General features: G+C 57.7%; 1 protein-coding gene across 2 annotated transcripts; it reads right to left on the bottom strand.

Annotated features, from left to right (window-relative positions):
• Positions 1 to 424: 424 nt before the first annotated feature.
• Positions 425 to 6,494, bottom strand: Cbx4 (chromobox 4). 2 transcript variants are annotated; one of them, XM_034506054.2, is made up of 5 exons: positions 6,216 to 6,494; positions 6,025 to 6,068; positions 4,848 to 4,913; positions 2,797 to 2,863; positions 425 to 2,582 (listed from the first exon to the last, which is right to left on the bottom strand). In XM_034506054.2, the coding sequence occupies exons 1-5, from the start codon at positions 6,282 to 6,284 to the stop codon at positions 1,167 to 1,169; spliced, it is 1,662 nt and encodes a 553-aa protein (XP_034361945.1). In that variant the 5' UTR covers positions 6,285 to 6,494; the 3' UTR covers positions 425 to 1,166. The 2 variants fall into 2 exon arrangements, with proteins under 2 accessions (XP_034361945.1, XP_076791487.1); XM_076935372.1 differs by lacking the exons at positions 4,848 to 4,913; positions 6,025 to 6,068; positions 6,216 to 6,494 and adding an exon at positions 3,257 to 4,760.
• Positions 6,495 to 10,136: the final 3,642 nt, after the last annotated feature.

Genomic DNA, 10,136 nt, shown 5'->3' with positions numbered 1-10,136 from the left:
AGGAACTTTCTAGGGCCTGGCTTGCGGGGTGGGGCAAGGGGCCACCACCCTGAGAGTCAGGATCCAGAAACGGGTGTGCAGCGCACCCAATGCTCGCCCCTCCACAATCCAGAAGCTATTGGGTGTGCCAGCTACGTGGGCATCAGGCATCGACAGCCAGAAATCTCTGGGGACTAGGTGATTCTGGTACGTTCTCCCCACTCCACCCTTCCAGGCCAGCACCTCTCTTTTCCCACAACGAGTCGCCTTCCAATGAAGGAGCCGCTTTGGAGACACCAGACCTCACGGGCTTGACTTGTGCAAAGACTTAGCTTTAGAGAGACAGTTTTTATCCATGTGACCTAGGCAGAAGTGGGGTGAGAGAGGGTCCATCCTCCTTCCCCCAATTTCTGATATCCCCCTGGAGCTAATCTCAGACACAGGATTGCACCTTCAACATCTCCATTTAATATTTACATTCAAGCAGGTAATAATTGGAAGCTTATAGTTCAGACATTTCTATAGCAGCAGGTTCTAGAGAGCTCTTTAGCCTTTTAACAAACTTTTTTTTTTGCACATAGAAACAACACACCCATGTGTACAGTATCAAAAAATATATACCAAGGTTACTGGTGTCGCAGTTCCTGGAGAAGGGGAAATAAAATCAAAATACTGAATGAAGGGGAAAGAAAAGGCCAACTCAAAATAGTCTGTCTGATATAGAATATAACATGATCTAGAGGAAACTCCATAAATCTAGGTTTTTATATTTCAATATATAAATACCTACAAATAAATATATATATATATATATCAGCCCGAAGGGGGGTAGTCGGGCCTTCTGAGCTCAAACAATACATTTCAAGAATAACACCACGTACAAACCGGAGTAGAGTCAGCACTTGACAGTTAGCACGGTTAAAATATAATACTATAGCTCTGAGACCGCCTCGGGGCTGCGGGGTCAGTTCTGGTGGTCCACAGGGAGGGCTCGGGTCTCCTATAGGGAAGGGGAGGTGGCGGCGAGACCGCAGGCACCACGTGGAAGGAGACAGTGAGAGATGGACAACTCAATCGGGATCCCAGGGAGTGAGCAGGGGCCTGGCAACCGCGACTGGAGCGTCTTCTCCTTGGGAACCTCTGCGAGATTGCAGGTGCTGAGGCCCAGTGGGCACGACTCCTTCCCACTACACCGTCACGTATTCCTTGAAAGTGACAGTGAGGCAGTTCGCCGTGACGTCAGTGATAATTATATTCCCAAAGAAGGGCTTGAATTCACTCAGGGGCTCCGCTGGCTCCTCCTGGGCCTCAGCCGGAGGCTTCTCCGCTGCAGTGGCCGGCGCCACCACTGCTGCCACCGCCGGAGCCTCGGGCTTCACCTGGAGGGTGCTGGGCGGTTCCCCGGCATCGCTGCGCATCTTGACACAGCGCAAGTCTATGGGCTCATCCAGGTCTGAGTCCAAAAGGATGACCTCGGGCTGCGGCAGAGACGCTGCGGTAGGGGACACGTTGGCAGGGTGCTCAGAGACCGGGCTGCCCCCCAGGCAGGTCGGCGTGCTGATGCTGCGGGCGGTCAACCGCTTCTTGCAGGGCTCACGCTCACGCTCGCCATGGGTCTCGGAGAGGCAGCGCTTGCGCGCATGGGAGAGGTTCAGGCCCACCGTATGGTGGTGGTGGTGATGGTGGTGGTGATGGTGGTGGTGGGCGGGTGGGTGTGAGCTCCTGGCTGGGTCCCAGGCCAGCAGGTCTGGCTTGGTGGTGAGCTGCAGCGGCTGCTCACCAAAGGCCTCCTTGGTCGGGGAGAGCTTTCGAGACCCTAGGTCCTGGGGCTGAGGGTCACCCGACACGAGAGCCTCCTCCTCCCTGCGTTTGCAGGGCATTTCGGCTTTCTTCTCCTCAGAAGCACCTGCCGCCTTTTTAAAAGTCCTGTCGGCCTGGGGATGGCGCTCCTCAGCAGCACGTTTCTTGTGGCTGGGGGAGCGCGACTCGCTCTCGGCTGCCTCGCCCGACTTGATCTTCACTGCCTGCATGCCGTTCTCCATGTACTTGCTCATCACGATCACGATGCGCCCATTCTTGTTCTTGTTCTTGACGATTTTCATCTTGCCCCCAATGCCATTACCGGTCACGGCCTCCTTAGGGGCTGGTGTCATGCCATTGGGGGGGCCCTTTTCCGAGCCTTTTCCTGGAGCTCCTGCTCCTCCCCCCAAGGGCTTCACTGCCCCGAGGTAGCCTTTGGCTGCAGCTCCGTGGGCCCACTTGTCAGGAGGGTGGCTCTTGGCGCCCAGGTCTGGGCAGGTGGGGCTGGGTGCCTCCTTGTGGCCGCCCTGGTACTGCAGGTCGTACATTTTGGGGTCTGGCTGGTAGGGGTGGTGCTTTTTGCTATTTAGCTGATAGTAATACTTGCCGCTCTTCCCTGGTGGGGGCGGCTTACCGGACCTCTCTTTGCTGTGTGGCTGGTACTGATGGTGCTTCTTGCTGTTGAGCTCATACTGGTGCCCCTGGCCCTTGCCCTGTGTGCCCAACTCCAGCTTGGCACGGTTGTCGGCGGAGGAGTCTTGAAGCCCAGTCAGGACATTGGAGCGGCGGGCAAAGGTGGGCACCTAAGGAGGAGAGAAAAGGGTAAAGGTTGGCCGTATGTCAGGCCGGGAACATCGGTAATGCTCCAGCTCCCACGGGTGGACGTTGCATCATAGGGGGTGGAGCCAGAAGTTCTAGTGCAATTGGGGTGCTCCCCCGGGAACTATAAGTAATGTGGGAAGCAATGTTTAGGGAAGGGCTTATGCTGGGATCCCCGGACCAGCTCAGAGTATTCACCTGCACCACCAGCGGTTTGGGCTTGGGTCCCCTCTTGCGATATCCCATCAGCTGCTCTTGTCTTTCCCTGGGGGAGGGAACAGAGCCGCAAGGTTAGTGTTCTCAGTTTTCCTTTAGGTCAGCAGCACCCTGTTCTCCGACCCTCCTTCCTTTTGCTACAGAAAGGAAGGAATCAGCTGGAGCCAGAGATGGTCTATATCTACTGGGCACCTGTCTTAATGTCCTCAGAAACACTCTCGCTTCTGAGAAAGGGGTCGACACTCAGATGTAAACTTTCTCCTCCCTCCCTTCCCCCACCTGCTGCAACACTGTATTGGTGCTCAGAGCTGACTAGACAGCACTGGGCACGGCTTTGGGCCTGTGGCTCTGCAGACAGTGCACTGGGTTTAGGAATTCAGGGAACAGGAGGTGCGTGCTGACCTCAGGACCCTTCCTGATCAGAAGCGTGGATGCTAACTACCTCATTAAGATTCAGATAAAGAGAGTGAAGTTGAAAGGGAGGACTCCTTTTCTTAAACGGCCAGGCATCAAGAGGAGGGACTGAGCCCTTGTTTACATAGCAGCAAATAAGCCAATTAGAGGTTGGGGATGGGGACTGCCTCTGAGGCTAGCAAGGGTCTAGCCAGGTTCTCAGCCACCTGGTGAACCAGAAGTGGCACTACCCCACTCCCATCCCCCGCCAGTGGGTGGGGTGGCTGGCTGAAGCCCCGCCTCCTCAGAGGCGCGAGATCCTTTCTACCCAGATTTCCAAATTAATATAGTTCAAGGGTGGGGGAGCCTTGGTAACCACCAGCAAACTTCGCTTGCTCTGGCCACCCAAAGAGTGACCAATTGTCCCAGGCCCTGCCCAGCCCTCCATGAGCCAGCCTCCAGAAGTTGTCAAATTCTGGATCAGAGACCCAGTCTCCAGCTACCCGAGCCGCCACCCCAACCCCAAAGCCCCTGAGCCAACCCGGGGGGAGTTCTGTCATGCCCTGGGGCCGGGTTGGGGTCTGATTCCAAAGTTGCATGGCATTGCAACAGCCTGGATTATAATTCTTCGGGGACCCATTATGCAACATGGCATCAGCCGCTGACATGGTTACACTGTGGCGAAGTCCCAGGTGAAGTCGGTGTGAGTTCCCTGTCCTAGACCTCCGGTGTCTCAAGAAAGCAACTTTAGCTCTCAGGGTCTAGAGTTTACAGTTTTAGTGGCAATGCTCCACAGGAAATACTTCAAAATAAAAGAGGGATGGAAGGCTGGGGGTGGTGCGGCTCTGAGGACTCCTCCCCCTCCTCCACGCCCTTCCCCCTCTACCCTCTACGAAACGGCGAACCACAGCTACCAGTGGTGAATCCAGCTGCAGCAGCTGCAGCGTGGCAAGCATCTGTTTGCAGGAGGATGGGCACCCCCCAACCACCAGGCAGCGCTCACTCATGCCCTCGGGCCAACCTTCCCCCTGATCTGGTAGAGCAATTTACCCCACAAAATACAGCAGCCAGGGTTGTGAGGTGCTCAGGCTCAGGACAGCATCTATTCACTGCCACCCCAACCCCAACCCCCGCGGGGTTGGGGGCATAAGGCCTTGTCAACTTTTATCCGGCTGCCAAAAGGTTAAGTTCAGTTCCATGACGTTCGGGGCGGTTTCACAATGCCAGCTCCTTCAGAGCTGCCCCGCGAGGTGCCCGTGCCAAGCCAGCAGTGGCTGCAGAAAGCAACACCTAGGTCTGGGGGTGGGGCTCCAAGGTTGCCAAGGGAGGGGGCCACGGGGATTCAGGTACAGAATTCCTAGGCAGATCCAGGGTCATCCCCAACGCACTCTTCCAGCAGTTTCTCAAAAACGCAAGCCTACCTTCCCCAGCCCTACCCTGCCCCCACTCGCAAGCTGCAGCAACCGCCAAGGACATTGGTTAGAGAAGCCCAGGCCGCAGCCTTGCCCATCCGGGTTTGTTGGGGGTGGGGCTCCTGTCTCCCCCTCCCACCCCTTCCCCCTTTCCTAGTGCTGCAAGCAGTCAACCACTTTCCGATTCCCACCTATGGCCAGGGCAGCAGGCTGCTAGGGGATGCTCACCTGTTCTGGAAGGCGATCAGCAGACGGGGATCCAAGATGTTCTCCTCTGGTTCCCACGTGTTATATCTTGCAAGTGAAAAAGGAGGGGGGGGGCAGAGTGTAAAAAAAAAAAAAGGCCAGGTTGGGGAATGACATAAGGCCCTATGTGGCTTCCTGAATCAAAAGCTGTGGATATGGAGGGTAGACAGTAGGTTTCTTAAGCCTAACACGGTCCTTGATTAACCCCCCCCCCAAGTTAAAATAAACACACAAGGGCAGGAGGGAAGAGGGGTGAAGAAAACGAAACTAGCAGTTTATTTTGCAGTCGTCAAGAATTTTAAACATGTTAGTGTGACGTGTTCCAAGGCCACTTTCCTCTCCAGAAATCCTTCGTGCAAAGCAGCCCCAAAGCAAAGTCGTAGTCCCCCTCCTATCCCCAGCCCAAGTCTCCAGTAGGGTTTCAGCTGGTCTGCACTGGACCCCTAATCCGATAACTCACAGCTCAGCGCCCCCTCCACCCCCTCAAGGCCCAGGAGACCGCTGTCACTGGCAAGCAAACCCCAAATACTCAGCAGTACAAAAATATGCCTCTCTCTCTCCCTCTCCGAGTGAGTGTGTGTGTGTGTATGTGTGTGTGTGTCTGCGCCTGTCTCCATCCGGTGCCTTCGCATTTCAAATTAAAGAAAAAATTCCCCATCGAAAGAGCTGTAGTGACAGTTCCCAACATTTTCTGTCTTTTTTCTTCCCTACCCTGCACCACCAGGAGGGAGGACGCACACAATTTCATTTTCGTCGCTTTAAAAAAAAATTTTTTTTTTTTTTGGTTTTGCAATATGGAGCCGTTCGGTGGAGGGAAAGGGGAAAGGAGCCATTTTCTGCTGCACATCAGTCAGTGCCTGCGCCCTCCCTCCCTCCGCCGGCCTCCCGGGCTCGGCCCCGCGTCTCTCCAGCTCCTCCGGCTCCTTTTAACGCATAAATTAGTGATGGCATTTCCCGGAGAGCGGAGCACAACACAGGGCGCCCGGCTCGGGCTCGGCTGCTCCGCTTCCCAGTGCCTGCCACCGACTTCCCCACCCCCTCCTCTCTCCACCCCACCTCCACCCCGCCTCCCGTCCGCTCCCCCACCACCCCACCAGCTCCACGGGTCCGCCGGCCAGGGCGCCTGGTGCCGAGGCACCCGGCCCCCGCCGCCACTTACTTGGGGGACCAGCCTCTCCATTTCACCAGATACTCCACTCTGCCCTGTAGGGGGGAAGAGACAGCACTCCATCAGCTTCCGCGGGATCCCCGGCTCCGGCCCGCAGCCTCCCCACCCCCTCCGCGCCTCTTGCTCGCTGCTCCCGCCGCCGCTCCCGCGCCTCGGCGCCGCCACCCGCGCGCCACCCCTACCTTGCGGATCCGCTTCTTCTCGATGCTCTCCACCGCGAAGACGTGCTCGCCAACAGCTGGCAGCTCCATGGCTGAACCGGAGCGCGCAGGGGCGCAAGCGGCCGGCGCGGCTGCAGACACAGCTGGTTCCCGCCGGCGCCCCGATGCGGTTCTGCGCGTGGACCTCACCACGCGCCCGGCCCCCGCCGCCGCCACTCGCCCCTCAACAGCCTGGCCGCCGCCGCTGCCTGCACCCGCCGGCTCTCTGCTCGCGCTCGCACAGACAACTGAGCCCGGGCCGCCGCGGCACGAGAACTCATGCAAATCCCGGACGTCAGCGGGCGGGGCCTCGCAGGGCCCAGCTCGGCGTCAGGGGGCGGGACGCGCCTCGGATTGGCGCAGCCCGGCCTACCGGAGGCCCCCGGTCTGGGTGGCAGGAGAGGAGGAGGGCGCGGGAGGAGGCTGGGGAGGAGGAGGGCGCAGGGAGGTGCAGGGGAGGGATCTGGGAGCCGGGAAAGTGTGCTGGGGCCGCGGAATAGAGGTGTGTCTGCCTAAGCGGCCAAGGTGGGCACCTCGACGGGGCACACTCTGATCCGCAGCCGGACACTTAGGACTCTCCTGACCCCACCCTCGGCCGCTGTTTCTGCTTGTGCACGGCCCGGGGATCCCTGCTGGGGGCCACGGAAGCACCCGCTGCACTTTACAGTTGCTCCCAACTACATCTGTCCAGCAGGGCTCTGGAAGCACAGGGGACACTCCGGCAGGGGGCGGAATGGAGGCGGGGGCAGTTCAGGCCCCCACCCTCGGTGCCTACCGCCCCGCCCCCGCCAAGCTCCCGGCATTTAGGCCGCGAGGTGGGGAGAGAAAGAACCAGAAGACTTGGACTTGGACAAGTCGAGGAGCACGGAAAGGCGAAGACGGGGACAAAGGAGCAGCTGGCCACGGGGCATTAGCACTCAAGAACCTTAGCAGAAGGGGGCTCTGAATCCGATCACACCCAAGATTCTAAACGGCTTCTAATTTACACTTGGCTCACTCATTCGCGGGGAAGGGGCAGTTTCTAGCAAGTCTCCAGAGTCTGAAACACTGGGAGAGAGAGAGAGAGAGAGAGAGAGAGAGAGAGAGAGAGAGAGAGAGAGAGAGAGAGAGAGAGAGAGAGAGAGAGAGAGAGAGAGAGAGAGAGAGAGAGAATATGAATATGGGGGTGTATGAGTCTGATTGGAGGTTCAAGGGGACTTCGTGGGGTTCATAGAAGGGCCTCAAATGAAAGAGTGGGGAAGACCAAGTAAAGGTTGAGGCCGAGGGGTGGTGGATGAATGGGCTGAGAGAAGGGGAGAGGAAATGGAATGGCCAGGGAGCCACATACTCTTCCTGAATTCCTGTCCCCTGATCTCTGACAGCCAAGCCCTGCTGACACGGCCTTTGGAGCCCTGGAGTGCGAAGTTTAGCACCTCGGAGCCGGCCAGCCCCGCACGTTCAGGGGTATTCAGCTCCAGCGTCCGGCTGGGGGAGCTGCTGCGCCAGACGTGGCCTTCCGAGGGCGCCACCGGTGGGCCTGCGAGATCCGTAGGGTCGCAGTGGGTAGACCTGACAGGGAACATGCCATTCTAAGTGGGAGGGGTAAGGGTGTGCCTTGCCTGCGGTGCGTCCGGGGCCCCAGCTCAGGGCTCCTGAAGGACATGGAGCAGGAAGCTTGCGCAATCCCTTGGCTGAGCGTCCACAGAGACAGAAAAAGCTCAAAAGAGTGGGTCGAGGGAGGGGGAGGGCAAGGAGCCATCCGGGTCTCTGTCCCTGCTTTTATTGCGTCTCAGAATTCCTGGTGAGGACTACGCTGAGGTGACTTGCGAAAGGCCAGGTGCAGAAGCGAACCCCCAAAGCCTGCCAGGGCTTGTGTTTTCCCAGGAATCCAGGAAAAGTCTTCAGACCGTTTGATGTAGCACACACACGTTGACTCCACGCACCTCCACTTTGCAACACCGTGGCTTCGGCTGTTGCTTAGCGGCAGCTCTCTCGGCATTTACTCCTTAGAGTGTTGAGGTGGAGGGGGTCGTCTTCTGGAGGCAAGAGAGGACTCAGTGTGCAGCGGCTGGTCTCTGCCTATCATGAGGCCCAAATCTGAAAGTCCCCAAGAAGGAGAGAGCCGCAAGATGGGACGTGGGTGACCACCCTCGCCCCAACTCTAGGGGCTGAAGGGCACTAGAAAAGGGTCACCCCCTACTGTGTTTGGATGTTTTACACACGTACACACACATCCATAACGTGCCTAACGTGTGCTCAAGCCGAGAAACTGTTGCGGAACAGTTCAGTCAGAAAGCGAGGGGTCCTCAAGGTAATGGGGTGAAGGTCTGTCGTTCAACAGCACACACTCACCCCCAGGCACCCAGGTCATAGGCACAGCCGGTCTTTTGGGAGGTCTGGAGCAACTTTGTGTAGGCCAGTCCCTCAGTCTGGGAAGCTGAGCTTCCCGACAATGCCGGTCTCTTTACTCAAAAAATCCCCAGGAAAATCTGTTTACTCTGGGTGTTTCCTGTATTATCCAGAACCCTGGCTTAGGGGAGGGCAGGCAGCCGTTGTAGCCTACCCGCCAGCAGGGGCGTGGGGCTGTATAGCAGACAAGATCGGCTCGCAGGGTCCGGGGCCCTCAGGGGCCCAGACTTGGACCTTAGGGGCCACTGAAAGGAACTGGGTGCCCCGACGCCGAGTCTGCACAGGAACCGCTCAGCAAACCGGGAAAGAAGAGCTCGCACTCTCCTGCACAGAGCATCTTTTCTGGAGTTGCACATGATCTAACTAGAGGAACCCCCGGGCTCCCTAACTGCGGAGGGGGGCCTCCTGGAATCAAACACCTAATGCCATCCGCCACCGCCCAGCTCTCCGAAGGCCTTTGCGTGGACAGCTCTGAAGGTGACTGAAACACAGAAGCACCCGCCAACGCAGCAAGGCTCTCAGGCTGTTATTTGTCCTCGTGGAGGGTGGGCAGATGAAGAAAGTGACTTACTCTCGGGTCGCTGTCCTAACCTGAAGGCAGGTCCTAGACCACCCTCTTGTGACAACTACCATGGGGACAGCTCAGATCCACCAGCCCCAATGCGAGGCTGAGAGAAAACCGGGCAGAAGTCCGGGGGTGGCCAGTGAGGTCACCTGATGTGCCCAAACTCTTCTTAGAAAGTCTCCCTTGGGGCAGCCCCTACCTTCCCAACCCCCTGTCTCGGCACCTCCGAGGGAATCACGGGAGAGACTGACTCCAAACCCTGGATTCCCAGAGCCTTCTACTGGGGCCCCTGTCCTCAACCGGGGATGCCCAGGGGCCCCACGGGAGCCTTTTAAAGACTCTTTAATCCAGGGCATTTGACACCGCCCCTTTCCAAACAGGGTGACTAGTTCCGTCGACTCTGCTGAGAAACAGAAGCCCTCCAGATGCCGCCACGGGCTGGGGCCCCCAGGGGCCTTTAGGGGCCCCAAGAGAGGAGCGATGTTCCCTCGCCCAGTGATAGGCTCGGGCTTAGAAAGGTAGGGCAAAGGAAGCGATCCTGGAGAGGCTGGGAACTTTTTAATGACTGAAGAGTGGAGAAAAGTTACTGAGAATCCAGTCTTGGAACAAGCGTGACCCGTGCCGACCGGGGGAAAATAAACTTCTTAAAGGAGCCGTCTCGGTGAATGAGTTCTCGGTCCACGGGAGATTGCCATCGCCGTCCTCTGACCCCAACTCTGGGCTCTGTTTGAAAGAGTGGTCCAGAAGCCTCCCAGACAAGCTGCCCCGGGTGGATTTCAGACAGCCAAGGGGATTTCAGTGGGCATGACTACCAGACTGCTCCTTTCTCTGCCACGTCCTTAGTAGGGAAATTGTCTTTTTGACTTGAGAGCTGACGTTAGTAAAAACAGTTTTTAAGCGGCGGCTTAGCTTAGGGGGAGCTGACCCGGTGAAACTCCTGGGGGTGGGGT

This window comes from Arvicanthis niloticus, chromosome 6 (assembly GCF_011762505.2).
Source record: "Arvicanthis niloticus isolate mArvNil1 chromosome 6, mArvNil1.pat.X, whole genome shotgun sequence".
NCBI classification, from domain to species: domain Eukaryota; kingdom Metazoa; phylum Chordata; class Mammalia; order Rodentia; family Muridae; genus Arvicanthis; species Arvicanthis niloticus.
This window is presented reverse-complemented; position numbering and strand designations above follow the sequence as displayed.

What these genes read in the sequence shown, in the direction of transcription:
- Cbx4 (XM_034506054.2), bottom strand. Translation starts at nt 6,284, where the DNA reads ATGGAGCTGCCAGCTGTTGGCGAGCACGTCTTCGCGGTGGAGAGCATC. An exon ending in TGGAGAGGCTGGTCCCCCAA is followed by an intron (nt 4,914 to 6,024) that starts GTAAGTGGCGGC and finishes TTCACTTGCAAG; the next exon opens with ATATAACACGTGGGAACCAG. An exon ending in CTGATCGCCTTCCAGAACAG is followed by an intron (nt 2,864 to 4,847) that starts GTGAGCATCCCC and finishes TCCCTCCCCCAG; the next exon opens with GGAAAGACAAGAGCAGCTGA.